General features: G+C 35.7%; 3 protein-coding genes across 4 annotated transcripts; all 3 read right to left on the bottom strand.

The window, feature by feature from the left end:
* Positions 1-5,347: 5,347 nt before the first annotated feature.
* On the bottom strand, positions 5,348-6,244 carry LOC141655451 (uncharacterized). The gene has a single exon (XM_074462531.1). The coding sequence runs from the start codon at positions 6,242-6,244 to the stop codon at positions 5,348-5,350; it is 897 nt and encodes a 298-aa protein (XP_074318632.1).
* A 233-nt stretch (positions 6,245-6,477) lies between these two features.
* On the bottom strand, positions 6,478-10,520 carry LOC141655450 (uncharacterized). Its single transcript, XM_074462530.1, has 4 exons — positions 10,447-10,520; positions 6,868-7,163; positions 6,715-6,784; positions 6,478-6,634 (listed from the first exon to the last, which is right to left on the bottom strand). Exons 1-4 carry the CDS (start codon positions 10,518-10,520, stop codon positions 6,478-6,480), a joined length of 597 nt encoding a protein of 198 aa, XP_074318631.1.
* Positions 10,178-13,809, bottom strand: LOC141657478 (isoamylase 2, chloroplastic). 2 transcript variants are annotated; one of them, XM_074464724.1, is made up of 2 exons: positions 13,517-13,809; positions 10,178-13,187 (listed from the first exon to the last, which is right to left on the bottom strand). In XM_074464724.1, the coding sequence occupies exon 2, from the start codon at positions 13,108-13,110 to the stop codon at positions 10,543-10,545; it is 2,568 nt and encodes an 855-aa protein (XP_074320825.1). In that variant the 5' UTR covers positions 13,111-13,187; positions 13,517-13,809; the 3' UTR covers positions 10,178-10,542. The 2 variants fall into 2 exon arrangements, with proteins under 2 accessions (XP_074320825.1, XP_074320826.1); XM_074464725.1 differs by having other exon boundaries at positions 13,522-13,721.
* Positions 13,810-16,511: the final 2,702 nt, after the last annotated feature.

The raw sequence follows: 16,511 nt of genomic DNA, 5'->3' as shown, positions 1-16,511 counted from the left end.
AAGATTGCAACCTTAAATTGCTTCTTGTCATCATACTCTTTATACTCGAAAACCCTCTCAGCTTGTCTTACCCAATCCAGAAATTTTTCCGGATCCATCTCGCCATCAAAGTCTGGAATATCGAGTTTTAAACCCCGATCATCATCGTTCTTATTTTTTGACTTCCTCTTTGGTCTTTCGTCTTCTTCTTGATTCGGATGGAGTGTCCGATTCCTTTTTCTTCTCTTTAGCCTTCAACATGCTTGCTATGTTTTTTAACACATAAGCCATCTGAGCCATCTCTATCTTCAGCTCGTTATGACCATCTTCCCATGTTTTCGGACCCTCATCACCGTCTTTAACCATGATTAGCAACGTCCCAAGACAGATCTATTAAGGAATAAATCTGAACTTAGCTCTGGTAACCAATTTGATGTAAAACTGTACGGAAAAACGAGAATGAACAGATCGTGGAACTGTTCGTTTGAGTTTGCTAAATCTGTGAATGTGTATGTCGTTGTAACTAGTAAATTTGCAGCGGAAATTGATTTGTTTGGACTGATTATCTCGTGATTATTGAAGTAACCGGATAGTATGGTGAATTCCTAGTCCTAACCTCACAAGGTATCAAACGCAGATTCACGCAATCAACCTCGCAAGGAAGACCTAAAGATTAAGCTCGCAAACCTAATCAGAATAATGCTCACAAACGTAAACAATTTTATTGCTGGAAATTCGATGTGTGTTTCTGATTACACACGGTCCTATTATACTCCTAAACGAGGTCATAATTCGACCCAAACCCTAGCTTGCAAATCAAGCTATCTTTCCTTTTCCTAAACTAACTAGGAAAATTATTCCCTTTTCCTAAACTAACTAGGAAAATTATTAAAATACCAATATTAGAATACAATCAGATTTTAGGGTATTCTAATCAAACTAGGATTAGGAAAATCTAGCTTTCCTAACTTTATTTGGAAACAGTAAATAAACTAATCTATTATTCCTACACGATTTAGGAAACCGTGTATCCTAGCCGTCCTAGGAGCCGTGATATGCAGCCCCGGAGCCGTGATATGCAGCTCCAACGCCTTCCCATTTCAGCATTAACACATTACTCGATCCAAGCTCAAACCCTTTTACTAGTTGAGTCACATTTCGACTAATAAGGATCTCATTTGCTTGTTCCGAGCATGCTCCTGCATCACAAAAAAGGGAGTCAACTAAGCTTGGAATTAAGAATAGATCGTAAATCATAAAATAAAATTTGAAATTTGAGTTATGCATCAATGCATGTATATATAATCTTCCTTATACGCTGCTATAGAGTTTGAAATCAAGTTGAACTTTTTTTTTAATATTAAGTTACATAGTTTAGCTGGAATTGGGACGTAATTCTTATCTTATTTGAATTATTTATTTAAAATGGCTTTAAAGTTATCTATCGCTCAAAAAAAGCTTCTTTTAATAATATAAACTAGATTTAATGCCCGTGCGATGCACGGGCCTACTTGTAATGCTCTGCCGTGTTGTCTTGAATAATGTAGTAACCAAAAAGTGTTTTCGTGATACTATATGCTACTATGTTTTTATGGTGTTTTTCCTATGTATGAGATTAATGTTTTGATCAACTAATTGTAAATCTATTGTTTTATTATGCTCTAATTTTACTTAAGAAATCTTAATAATATAGAGTCTCGAACTTTTACAAACTATTTTAATTTTTCCTAAAGAAAACAATATAAGAATCTATGTGATCGAAGTCCAAGTTTTATGAATTTTTAAGAGTCAAACAATTATGAATATATTATTGTATTTTCAAATTTGACGTCAACTTAGCAAAAAATAAATTGAGCATCCTACAACAATTAAAATGCTTAATATAATATACAACTCTTCCATATTCTATTTATGCAGGAGTCCCGACTACACCTGTTTAGGTAAGCCTGACATTATGAAATTCTATCATGGAAGTTTAAATTGGATAAAGTTAATGGGTAGAAAAAAACTTTTTTCGAGCGATATTAGGGTTTCAACTTTCTCAAAACAATTAAAATAAATAATGCTAAAATAAAAATAGTGGTAGACGATGTTATTCATACTTACAATTAATTGATATCAAATCCTGTGGAAGTTGGGATTTAGAATACGGCAAAAGATGAGATTTAAGAGCGTAAGAGAAATCTACACTGACACAACTAAACAATTAACTTTGTCAACATGTATGCTATTAGTCTATCACACGGTACTCCTTCCAACACTTTAACACTTCATTTTACACCAAAAAGACATGAGACTTTATCACAATATGAGTAAGATTTTACCCCATATTCTTGTTGTTCCATCTTCTGAACCAATTATGATCTGAAACTAACCCAACAAAGTCAATGTGAGCTGCAAATTAGCGTTGTACATACTTCGAAAGGAAAGAAAGATTACCAAATAACACATCTAGGAACAAAGAGTAGCAGTGTAGGATGACAGTAGGCCTAACCTGATTGCTGGATCTGCGAGCAACATACCCTGTCGTTAATTAAGTCATAAGAGAATGGAGAGGGTAGGTTATATGTAAGGGATGAAAAATCTTACAAAAACCGGGACATATAAGAAAGATAGAATATGGAAATATAATGTGAGAATAAATAATAATAATAATAATAATAATAATTATAATAATAATAGGAAAATTAATGGCGAACGACCAAGATCAGCTAGCGATATTTATGCGTGTGACGGTAACGAAGTTTGCATTATAAAAAGCTCTCATTAAATCTAAGGACTAAAATATGTCTAATTATACAAACTTAAAATCATATAAAATAAATTTTCAAACACTATTAGAGATAAGTTATGCAGAAATCTCATATTTAGAAGTTTGACTGTTGAAAAAAGATACTATATGTAAATAAAATTAGGCTTGATTACCTTCAATTTTTATTACTTTGTAAAAAACTCTAGGTGGTTGATTTCTTGACACCCTGTACATGGAGTAAAGCTATGCATTAAGCTTCATCAGATTAGGGAAACAATTTAAAATAAATAAATAAAATTTACATTAGATTAAACGAACATGATGAATCTATTATCATAGTTATACCTTTTCCAACAGAATGGAAAGCAAAATAAATCACGAGCTCCAAATAAAGAAAGGAAAACTGGTATAGCCGGCAATTTATACATCAAGGCTCTTGCATCGACATTATAACATTGTTAGAATTGTCTACAATCATATATGATAAACAATTAAACAATACTTCGTACGTATATATTATAATTACAACTATAATAATTGTTATTATTATAACAACAAATATGCTTACTATATAATCCTTGATTAAGGATTGGCAGATTCACGAATGCATCGCATCTGTACATGCAAACGTCAGTTAATGCGTCATAGCTTTCCTTATTATTGTATATATACTCGTAACTCGTAACAGTATATACGTGTAGTTGTCGACTTACCATCAATAACACCGATACAATGATAAAAGAAATACTAATCTTATTGTTGATGTTGCAATTATCCAAATCCTTTCTCCTTGTCTCCTGAAAAATCATAAAAAATAAAAAATAAAACATATAATTAGATTTCATAGTGTAAAACTATATTGGGTGTAACAAATTAAAAGCAACGTGCATCACAAGTTCACAACATAAATTAAGCTCATGTTCAATTTGTTTCTGATTAATATAGAGGAATGGGGATATTGGAAAGGTTAATGACAGATATTCATGATCATTGGGCTTATATACTACGGAGTATTATATTTTAGATAGTCCTAAATTCTTAACAATTTAGCTTGCATAAAAAGATAAACCGTTCTACAATTTTATTAGCTTTACAATTCTATACGGTTACTTGTGATCATGATGTGATAAAATTTGTTCTTATCCAATATATAATTAATTTACATCTTAATGATTATCTTTAAATAAATAAATAAATAAAAATAGTTTAGGTAGTTTCGAAAATTTGGACTCTCTATAATCGCTCGAAAAAAGCTTCCTTTATTAATATAGATAGATAGATATTTACAAATTCTGTTTTTTTCTAAGACTAATATTATTACTTTAATTAAAGCGTTTCAAAAAACTTGGAGTCTCTAGAATTGCTTGAAAAAAGCCTCTTTTATATATATACTAGATTTAATGCTCGTGCGATGCACGGGCCTATTGTTTGGTGCTGTAGTAAGAATCGTAACAGGTGAACGATGCTTATACCTCATCATGAAATTTTTGTTAAAGCCTATACATTTACTTCGTATACGTGTGATACATGTTCATTTATTCATTAAATTACCGCATCCAAGAGTAGTACGCCGTAATATGTAAGTGTATGACTTTAAATTTCTCTAGGTCGACCTATTTAAGTTCCTACGTTAATGTGTTTCATTATTAAGATAAATCAAAGTTAAATGACTATGTACCTACCCGATATGCGTAAACAATCCAATACTTTTTGCATAGGACACGTACCATAGTTCATACCCAACTAGCCAACACTCTCAACCCTCTTCCTTCAAAAAAATATTAGAAAATAAAAAACCCCAAAATCGTCTGTCTCTCTTCCACCGCACCGATCAACTCCATCCACTTACCCCAATCGAAAACCGCAACTATCTGCTAAACCACCACCAGCAATCGCTTTCTCATTCTCAGATCTGCCTACCTCCTACGCCCTTGTCATTCCACCTGCATTCGTCGCCTATTGAATTTCAATTACTATTGTCCGATTCCGATCAATCGCACATTTATCATCTACCCAAATCACGGTTAATGTTGACGGTTGGCTGAAATTATCTTTGCATTTGCTGTCATCCTCTCATCTAATTATCGGATTGACATTCAAAAATCCCAATAACGATTTTCAATTTATCAGATGAGGTTGCCGTAGAGGAGGGGTTACTTGCTGCTGGTTTCCTTGGTTAATAACAACACCAACAACTGTGAACTGGTTATAAGATTCAATTTATGGCATCTATTGCCGTCCCCGATCGATTGGTCCGGTATCATCCCTCAAAGGTCCTAACTTTCTTGTTTTTCTATAGTATTTGTTTGATTTTAAATTAGCATATGGCTGGATGAATACCATCTCAATTTTCCATGGTGTTGCTACTTACGACATGCTTCGTCTTCTTCTTTAGTTGCTATTTGACCCGTTATTACTATAATAAGTTTTCCCTTTCAAGAAAAAAAAAAGGAAGATTAGACTGATGTTAATTATCTGTCAACATCGTCTTACTACTGTATTTGCTCACATAAATAACTAAACAAACTTTGACTTACGAATGTAAATAGAAAGCATAAATATTGGAAAGAATACTTCAGTAAAATGCACGTCAGTCGTGGTTAGATTCCGTACAATTTAAGCTTTTACATCCACTTTTGAGTCCAAAAGTCTAATAGTAAACCTGCATATAATAGAATGTTTACGGTAGGGAATGTAGATTGTTAAATACTTCTTTATAGACGATGTTTCTCGTGTGACCTTTGAACTCTTTGCCGAATCGTCTATGAAGAATTTTATACCTTCTGGGGATGTCGTCCTTGAAGCTGCTACATACAGCTGCCCATGACTAAATACGGGTTTTGGCAAATAAATTCCTACATGTGTTAAGGTCTGCCCTTGACTCTTGTTAATTGTCATTGCATAACATGGCTTTAGTGGGTATTGCCTTCTTTTAAGCATGAACGGTATTTTTATGTCTGCTGTTGTCATTATTATTCTTGGTATAAAAACCTTTTCACCCAGCTTTGAACCTGTTATTATTTTCCCTTCGACTATAAACCTTCCAAGATAAGTTATAATTAGACGTGTACCATTACATAACCCCTGTGACTGGTTTATGTTTCTAAGCAGCATTACTGGCATCCCTACCTTAAGTTTTAACTCATGGTGTGGCAACCCCTGTAAGTTTAGGCTGTTCAAGTACTCTGTTGGATAAGATGTAAACTGGTCCTCGGATTCAGTTGATGCCGTACAGACCTCATCACAACTCCGGTATAGCACCTCCTCACCTAGCACCAAATTTGCCATGTGGGTGTTTATCAAATCGACGGTCTCATTTAAAGGTGTGAGAATTGCTCTTTCTCTTAGATAGTCTTCGTTCTTATGGTTGATCGCAAAATCTGGGTACATTTGGTTGACGATTACCTCAATGGTTAATGCTCCTTTACTACCAATGTACTGTTCTGGTATTTCTATCCACGTTTCTTCCGTGTCATTCTCACCTGCTTTGGCCTCTAATGTTCCATGTCCCATGGTTAGCAACTTGATCATTGAATGCTCGATTTCTTTCTCGCTTTTCTGGGTCACTATTACTTTCTGAAACTCTCATGCTCTTCTTAAGGGTATATACAGTGCATTCATCCCATATGTACGATTTACTAATTGATGCTTGTACCACATCTTGCCTGTCGCCGAGGATATTTTATTATGTAATGGATATGAATATAGTCAGAAATCTGTCTATTAAAATCAAGAGAATAAAAGAATTAAGATGGCAAAGAGGATTGCTTACCCATATTATAGCCTTTAACTAAAGTAGAAGTCACTACTACAATAATGTTGGGCTGACCACGATATTCTTTTATTTGTTCGTTGAAGTCAACGCTGAATTGTCTCCATAACTTCAGCTTGATAATATTCCCACTGTATAAAGCAGTACAGTAAGGTTAAATAACTTGTTAAAAGGAATATAATTCAATGTTTAGAATGAGATTAGTCGCTACCTCTTGTCTCGGATTTCAATAGCGGTTGAATCCTTCTCCACAGATTCGTTTACTAAAATTCCGTATACATCTTTTCAAAAGAATAAATTCTATTAATAATACATATAACACTACGGAAGTAAAATTGATATCTGAATATATGATAGGGAGTACCTGTAAGAACATCTGGTTTGAGTCGACGTTGTTCTAAAGTGCTGAATAAAACAAAGTCAAATCTGTGTCTTGAAATTGTGGAACTTTCGGAAGTAATCTTTTTAATGTAAGTGTTAAACTGAAACTTTAACATAATTTTGCTCTCACTAACAACACGATATGGTGATTTGTTCACTTCAATACCAAAGTGGTTCATCACGTAAACATCTCCCTCAGTGAGTCTTGAACGGAACCTGTCAATTAGAGTATTACCATATATGGAAGCATGAACGTAACCGCCATAGTCACAGGTAGTTCTGAAGATATATATGAATTATGAAATAGAATTATGGAATAGAATTTGTGTGGCAACTGAGATACAAAAAGACTTGTATTTATAGTATGTACAATACTCCTATTTTGAGTCAAATATTAAGTTCTACATAGTTTGTACAATAATCCTAATTTGAATCCAAAAATATGTCTACAGGAACGTGGGAATTGGCTGGACTGAGAGAATTAGCTGGAGGAAGAAGTTTGGATGGGATTCTATTTATGTTTCAATATATATATTATAATGGTTGTTCAGATGGTTTTAGAGAAGAATTCTATTAATATGGAAGTACACAGTCTATAGGACTGTAAACTGATTTCACTGGACGTTAGTTTTTGTAAACTGATTTCACTGGACGTCAGTTTTTTTAATTTTTACAATATTTTTATTTTTTTAGAATCAATATTTATTAACCATAGGTATTTTGCAAAGGTTGGACTCTCTGAAATCGCTCGAAAAAAGCTTCCTTTATTAATATAGATAGATACACTACTACAAATCCAGGCAACTACAACGCCCCTTTAACAACGATTATTCACGAAAATCACAATAGACGTTGTAGAATGTATGGCGCGAATTTTACTAAAATCAATTACAACGGGTATGGTTATAAAAACCGTTGTTATTCGTTTTAACAACGGGTCACACATGAACAACCGTTGTTAATAATTTGGCGCAAAATTGGCGCAAAGTTAGTGAAAAGTAATCACAACGGTTATTTTTGAAACCCGTTGTTAAAACTTATTTAACAACGGGTGTTTTTTACAACCGTTGTTAAAACATATTTCACAACGATTGTTGTTTAATAACCGTTGTCAATACCTTCCATACTCTAAACCACACAAACACAAGTCTGCTGCAGCCACAAAACACAAACCTTAATACATACACAAACACAAACCCAAAGAAGAAACCAAACACAAACACAAAACACACACTTTCTCATCGTCTCTTTCTCTCTTTCTCATCGTCGCTTTATCTTCTCGCCGTCCTTTGTTGATTTCATCGTCTTTTTACGTACGTTCGTAATTATCGGGTTTGTTTCATCGTCATTATTTTATTTTTCTAATTATTTCATTTCCATGTATGTGTTTTTATCGACCATTAGGTTCCGTTCAAAGATCTGCTAATTATTTCATTTCCATCTTCTTTGGCGTCCTTGAAGACGGATCGAGCATAGTAAGAGTCTTAAGGATGATATCATTCATTTTGTTGGAGTTTGGAGTTTGTTTTGAAAGATTAAGGAGAGGTTTAATTTATTTGGAGTTTGTTTTAGTGATTAGGGTTTGGAGAATATATTGAGATAATGGAAATGCATGTTAGTTGAGATAATGCAATGTATTTATACTAAGCAATGTGTGGGTTGAGTTGTTTTTTAATTAATATATATGTTAGGAAGTTGTGCCATAATCAACATCATCATATCTCTCAATACTGCTTCAAATCTTATTGACAAGAATGGCAAAGAATAATCTGGATCTTGATGATGACTCGATCTATGGAGTTGAAAAAATGGAAGCAAATCAAACAAGCATAACTCAACACTTTCAAAATGATCATTTCATTTAATTTTAAACCAAATACATTACAGCAATTATCGGAAATCAAAAGATGTATAATAAGCCGGAACAACCCCGGTTAAGCGTAAAAAGCGCTTCTCAACCGGCCACCAATCACGCCACTCGGTATACCGCTAACTTCCGTGTCATTGGCTTCATATTTTGCAATAACAGATTGAATATATGCAAGGACACGACTTGCATGTGGAGATAAGGTTGGAAGAGTACAACTCAACATATCTCTTTCATGACCAAGTTGCGAGTAATAGGCCGACGAGGGTATGAAGATGATGATGATGATGAGGCTTTGTTGACAAGCCGATCGCTTCACGCCTCTTAATCCAATAATTCCGTTGATGTTCAAGGGATGCTTTGATTAATGGGTGTTGATCGGCGAGGAAGCCCCGAGAACCTTCCCATCATCTTCAATCGTTTGTGTAAGCCATTCTTCGTTGTTGATAAAATTAGGGTTCATTGCCATGTTGTTTCGATTAATGAATGTTAGATACTAAAGGATGCTTTAATATTTATAGCTAGTCACATTTATAAGTTTTTTCAAAACCGTTGGTAATTAATTTAAGGGATATTCTGCATGCATCGGAATTCTAACGGGCCGTAATTATACATGCATCTAGTAATATTTAATTTTTTATTTTTTTATTTTTTAAGAACAAACAACAACGGTTATTTACAAACAACCCGTTGTCTTTAGTTATAACAACGGTTTTGTATATTACAACCCGTTGTTATAACTTTCCCCCCAAAATTGAGTCACACTTTCCACAACGGGTTTTTATACTTAAAACCGTTGTTAATATTTTTAACAACGGTTGCTTTAAGAAAACCAACCGTTGTTAAAACCTTTTACAACGGACGCTTTAACAACGTCCGCTTTTTTATATAACAACGGTTTTTAACCGTTGTTATAGCCTGTATCTGTAGTAGTGATAGATAGATAGATATATATTGATTATAAATTGGTTGGGTAGTTCCAAAAAATTGGAGTCTCTGTAATCGCTCGAAAAAAGCTTCATTTAATAATATAGATAGATAGATATTGATTCTATAATTGTAAGCCTTTGAACATCTTCGTGTGTTACGATGGTAGTATGTTACTCCCTCAATTCAACTCCACACTACATGTTTCTATTTTATACACTATTTACAAATAAGCATTCAATTTCAATTTTCTCTCAATACATAAGTGAAAATATATTCATGCGATATCTTATTTGATTTGTCTTTAGGAGTACATTAAAAATATCTAATTTTTATAATTTTTGCAAATACGTCGCTAAAGATATTACCGCGTACAACACGCATTGACAAACGTAAAAAATCAAATATATAGTGTGGAGTTGAACGGAAGAAGTATGACTTTATTTAATTATGTTGGCTCTTTTTCTTAGTTAAGTACTTAAAAATAAAGCAAAATGGGTTTACCTAAAAAGAATTTAACGAAATGTATGATTCCACTTTTCCTGGTGTTTACTAGAATCAGGTAACTTAAGTAGTGTTTATGTCTTCTAGACAATTATAAAACGGTTTTTCTAACATGTATCAGGAGTTACACCAAGTGTGTAGGACATTTTTTTTCCACTGTTAAAAAAAAATTCTGAACTATGAACTACCGAGTAATAAATGTTCCTGGAATCATATTCTGACATCTGATTAAAAATAAACTTTATTCTGTTTACATAAACATGCCCAGCATCCAGCATCCAGCATCCAGCATCCAGCATCCACCATTTCTGAAGGAATATACACTCCTTATTCAACATTCGCCTAAAGTCCTGAAAGGAATTAATCCTGTTGAACCTTGGCTTCAAATAGTACACAGCTGTGTGACTTCATTTCATAAGTTACAACACCAGATATCTCCTCAGGAACCGAAACACCTTCTGACAAAAATTCTGGGTATGGAAGCCCCGTGTCAACTAAACGAACCCAAATCATTTCCTCTGCAGATGACGGTAACGTGACAGTTTCTGAATTTTCTCCAGCATTGAATGCGACATACAACTTTCCATTTACAAGAGAAGAGTCGGAGCTCTGGTCGATACCTTTGGTGTCTGGAGTAAGCTCCATAGCCAAGAACTTAGCTGACGGGTCGAGCCATTTTGGTGAAGAGAGGTCACTATGCAACCAGACAATATGTTCTTCTTTCAAAAACTCCCTCTTTTGTAGAAGGTCGCCCCGTCGTTTTCTAAGGGAGTTCATATATGAAATGAATCGCGTGGATTGGATGCCAAAAGATGTACTCATGGCGCTCCAGTTCAAAGGTTTTTTGTTACTGTGCGCAGGGGATCCGCCTGCTGATGAACCGCATTCGTCTCCCATGTTTAACACCGGAACACCGAGTGAAATGAAGAGGATGAAGAGAAAGTTCCTTATTTGTTGAAGTCGTGTTTCTAGGACGAGTTTGTTATCTGTGGCCCCTTCTTCACCACAATTCCAGCTTAATTCAGCAGCAAGTTCACTACTACTGAAGCTAACTAAGTCAACAAGTGGAAGTCCTAAGTACCTTGTAATGAAATTGAAGGAAAATGAAGGGCCTCTTCCAGCAGAAAAGATGTCCCCACTTCCACACAATCTCGTGGCCAAGTCGCTTATTAATCCCTCGCCTCTCAGAAAGTTGCGCACATCGATGGAAAATTTTGAATTAATTTCAGCCCATTTTTTCCAGTGGGGAAAACAGGTTTCTTTGGAGGCCAGGTCATAAGGATCCCAACAATCTGCTATCATCTTGGTTTTAGAGAGCACTGGATCATAAGTGATAGTTTCTATCAAAGGTGGGCGAGATAGTTCTTCCCCGTGAAAACCTTTTAAGAGGTACGAAGCATTAATGAAGCAAAACCCATCAACCCGAAACTCAGTCACCCAAAACCGCAGACTTTCAACAACCATTTGTTGGACAATTGGGTAATTACAGTTCAAGGAATTCCGAACACCCAAATCAGGATCCCCATCAGTGTAAAAATAAGACGGGTCAACTTCACGGATTACACTTTTTTCAGCTGTGTGAGAGAAAACAACTTCCAAGAAAACCTCTATTCCACTAGCATGCATTGTCTTAACCATATCTTTCATGGAGTTGATGGCAGATATTGAGTCATTGACAGGTCCATATGATTGCATTGGTGAAAAAAAATGAAATGGAAAATAGGGTCCCTGCTTCTCGTTAAAAGGGAAAATTGGCTCGAGTACTATGGCATTGAAACCAAGACTCTTAAGATGATCTACTTTTTCAGCAACTCCAGAGAAGGTACCAGAAATTTCTGAAGGTAAATTACTGGACTTGTCTGTTGTATATCGATTCACATTCAGACGGTAGACACTTAATTTCTCTAAAGGCAAGCCAGGACGAACATCTTCACCCCAATCAAAAGCAGGTGGAACACGCAATGCTCCAAGATCAGGAAGACCAGGAACCTTTGTCCTTAATAATTTAGTGTAAGGATCTAGAAGAACTTTACCTATAGTTCCATCAGATATATTTCTCTTGCATCGATAACCGTAGCTAACAAAGGGTCCAACACTATCAATGGAGGCATGCCAAATATCACCAGTCCGATTTACATATGGGTCTAGTTCAATCTCTAAAGCCGGTTTTTCCGATGCATTATCATCGAACAAGCAGAGGAAAACATTTTCCACATTTCCAGAGAAAAGGGCAAAGTTGATTCTGCCATCAGAGGAAAAAGAAAGACCAAGTGGCGTCGGGTTCCCGGAACTAAAGCCGACAGGCACACAAAAATTTGAGTTTCTGTGACTTTTTATTTCAGAATTTCCAGGGTGTTTCAATAGGAATGAGAGATAGAATGGAGCTAAATATGATTCAAATTCCATCTCAACTACATAGCTGCCATAAGAATTCTGAAGAAGTGGAATATCAGAGATGGAGTTTTGGCCATTGGGTACGGAACTCTGAAATTCGAGAGGAATAAAAGAAGTAGAATCAGATCTATAGATGCCCCAACTTAGTATCAGCTTGTTCTGATTATCATTTGAATTATTAGTAGGGAAAAACTCAATATAAACAGGATATTTAACACCTTTATTCCCTACAGCCACAGTCACCTGACCACCATTTTCTGTTCTAAACCGATACCTCGACAATCTTTGCAAATCATGATCAATGGAGTTCCTAGTAGAGGCATGTGCTTTGACCAAGACCTCTCTAGCAGAACATGTTATAGCGAAATCACCATTTTGACGATGTAGGAATTCTCTATGCCCGTCAGTATGGCATTGATATTTTAATGCTTTTCTACTAAATAAATCGCAAGCGTAGGCAAATCTAGTAAAGGAATGTGCAGTATAAGTAGGTGTTTGGTAAAATCCTATAAGAGAAGAAGAGGTCGAAAGCATTGCCACTGACTATTGTAACGGCGGCTGGAAAATTGAGATTCCAAGGTCCTCAATACGAAATTAGAATTGGATCATTCCTGAATGGTGGATGAATGAAAAGAATGAGTTAACGTTGGTAATGAACAAGGAATATAAAACAAATGAGCATCAAAAGTAGAGCCGGTCATTTGTTTGCCTAATCCATCCATTTTGGGTGTCTCGGTCAACTATAATACCAAGACTTGAAAAGCATAATCAATCATGCTAATGAAAGATAGTGATGCAGCAAAATTGGAATTTTCAGACAATAATAATAAAAACAGTAAAGATAGAAGAGAGAGAGAGAGAGAGAGAGAGAGGAGCAGTAGCATACAAGGCCGTATTACTGAGTAAATAAGAAGAATAAAGATTGAAGAAGAAAACTCACGTAACTGAAGACGAATAATTGTGAAGAGGATTAAGAGCAGGGAGACTGGCAGAGTGAGTGAGTGTGAGTGATCTGGGAAATGGAGGGAATAGATTGTTGATTGGGTGGTGGGAATTGTCAAGACCTCCAGTTTTCTCGGTTTTGCGTGCCAACAAAATATGCACCGTCTGACTACCTAATCTTAACGTTGTGTGCTGCACACTTGTGCGGTTCTGCCTCGGATATGCTCCTTCGTACCGCTCATTTATTTACCTATTTTATGCCATGAATTCTCATTTAAAACATGTACTATCTGTCACTACTTGAAATAGGTCGAATAGTACCATTTGACAATGAAATAGGCTCCTTTGTGTTTAAGTTGGCACAAAGACTAAGGAAAGGAGAAGAGACCAATTACTAAATACAAGTGGAACAAATTGAGTGCGAATGATCAAATTGTTGATCAAGTTCATTCTTAAAATAGAAAGAACAACAATTGACTAAAACACCTCAAAAAAGAATATAAAAACAAATGACAAGGGACAAATGAAGTATATACATTCTCACATGCTAACAATACGCTCTCATATGGTAACATTATATGCTCTCTTATAATCATAAAAATGCGACCACCTTAGGCTCCGTTTGGCAAGACATTTCAGGTATCTGTTTTGACTGAAGTAGCTTTTTTGATAAAAATTTCAGGTAACTTATTTTTCGGTAAGTGTTTGACAAGTAGTTTATTTGCCCAAATAAGCTACCTGAAATGAAATGCTATCTAGAATAGCATTTCATATTTTAGGTACCTGATTCTTGTTAATATTACCTTTTTACCCTTTCAATTTATAATATATTAAATAATTATTATATCATTTTACGTCATTTTACCAAAATAAGCTACCTTTTCAGTTAGTTTGCTAAACAATTTTTTATATAATTAGTCACCTTATCAGCTCCTAATTTTAGTTACCTTATCAGCTACATCTTCAGGTTTCAGTTAGCTTTTCAGTTTCCAGCTACCTTTTCAGTTCGTTTTACCAAACAAAGCCTTAGTGTGGAAATGTAATACTCCCTCTTATTCTATATTTTCTTCCATATTTCCTAAAACGGATTATTCAGGTTTTCTTCTCCTTACTTATTTTGGAAACTTTTACTATTATTTTATTCATTCCTCTCTCCTATCACCAAACCCCAACCAACTCTTTTACTCATATTTTATTACTTTTCTTAATGTTTTGGCCCTACAATTCTTTATTTAACTCCTAATTATTCATCATTTTCTCTTATCACCAAACCCCACCCAACTCTTTTACTCTTATTTTATTCCTCTCCTTAATATCCGTGCCCACTAACAAGGGGAAGAAAATATGGAATTGGAGGAAGTAATTTTTAATTTGACCACCGTAGTCTTAAAATGATAACATATATGAATACAAATGGTGACATTTGTACTCTCTTACGGTAAAAAAGAATGTAATACCCCGTAATTTAGGAGATTTGATATTAATAATTTACGCGTTATTAATAATAATAATAATAATAATAATAATTAATTGCAACAATTTATATTTATAATGTAGTTAAAAGACGGAATAATGAAGTGACGTAATGAAGGAGTCGGGAAGGGTTGAATTGGGCCGAGTGTGGTGGGCTACTCGTGTAACACGAGTTGGTTGAGTGAAGTCGGGATTTCATAATTTAATTGTATTAAGCTAGTTTCCTAATAGAAGTATCATACCTTCTAATCTTACTATAAATACCCACCATAGACCTCACCCTAATTCTTATTCACAAATAAATCTGAGAATTACTCATCAAATAGAGGAGACGAGATCTAGGAGGAGAAAGAGGAGAATTCAAGCTAGGAGATCGTCACAAGGTAACTTTCTATCGTCTCTTAACATACTCATCTTAAGACGAATATAACTCGTTAAATAGACGCCTATTGATTGACCCAAGACTATGACTTGAACAACTGCTGTGAGGGAACCTCCTTTGACCACCTTAGACCGGCGGGAGAGGGGCATTCGAAGGGCGCGTTTTGGTGGGTGGTTGGTTATGATGGTTTACGTACTATACGTGTTATGAACCCATATTTTAATCGTGACTGACCAGGGTTTGGGTTAGGGTGGAACCTAGGGTTGAGTCTACCACCGTGGAGGGGGGGGGGGGGGTCAGGGGACAATAAAGGTGGTGGCTTTATGGGCGGTTGGGCGTATTTTTGAAGGTTTTGTATAGTTGTTTGATACACGGTGAACCCGGATATTCAACCCCTTATCGTGACTTATTCGACTAAGACTTGGGTTGGTTGGGTTCGTGGGTTTGGGTCGACCTTGGTGGTGGAATTGGGGTGGTCCACGTGGTGGTTCGTGCGGTGTTGTCGGAGTTAAGCGAGTATGTGACCGTCTTAAGACGACTACTGTGATCGGTGTAGTTGCGACTAGGGGAAGCGAATGCCACCTATGGAACCATCGTGTATCAGAGGTGACAATGGTGGTGGTCGTGGGTGGTATGGGGCAGCGTGGTGGGTTTGATAAGGCGAGTTGGGTGGTGGTGTAGGGTGTTGCGTATGTTGTTGTATTTGTATAGTTATGAGTGGTTGGATAGGGCGAAGTCGTGCAGCCGTGTATGGTGGCTGGGGCTGGTGTTTGGGGTGTGTCTATAACACCCCCATACTCCAAGTGCCTTACCAGGACCACCCAGGTATAAAGATGTTACCATCTCGGTTCCCCGAGGCAATGATAATCATAAGACAATAACGAAACAACATTTAAATAGTATAAGTTTAGTGAATAAGATACAATCCGAAACCAAATACCAAAATACGGTTACATGTTCTCAAAACCAACTGTCTACTCAACTAAATGAAATGTCTAATAAACTACTCAGGCTACAGCGGAAGACTCTATCATCTGAAGGTGGCACATCCCAGCTATCCCATGTAACTCGACTCATACCGCTCAACAATCGCTCACCATCCCCGAATGGATCACCACGCAGTTTTTAAAACAATAAA

The sequence above is a fragment of the Silene latifolia genome, chromosome 5 (genome assembly GCF_048544455.1).
Source record: "Silene latifolia isolate original U9 population chromosome 5, ASM4854445v1, whole genome shotgun sequence".
In the NCBI taxonomy this organism is placed as follows: domain Eukaryota; kingdom Viridiplantae; phylum Streptophyta; class Magnoliopsida; order Caryophyllales; family Caryophyllaceae; genus Silene; species Silene latifolia.
This window is presented reverse-complemented; position numbering and strand designations above follow the sequence as displayed.

Coding starts and splice junctions, on each gene's coding strand:
- LOC141655451 (XM_074462531.1), bottom strand. CDS start 6,244: ATGGGACATGGAACATTAGAGGCCAAAGCAGGTGAGAATGACACGGAA.
- LOC141655450 (XM_074462530.1), bottom strand. CDS start 10,520: ATGTTGAATAAGGAGTGTATATTCCTTCAGAAATGGTGGATGCTGGAT. Junction 7,164..10,446: donor TGCTGGATGCTGGATGCTGG/GCATGTTTATGT, acceptor ATATATCTTCAG/AACTACCTGTGACTATGGCG. Junction 6,785..6,867: donor CAAACCAGATGTTCTTACAG/GTACTCCCTATC, acceptor TCTTTTGAAAAG/ATGTATACGGAATTTTAGTA.
- LOC141657478 (XM_074464724.1), bottom strand. CDS start 13,110: ATGCTTTCGACCTCTTCTTCTCTTATAGGATTTTACCAAACACCTACT.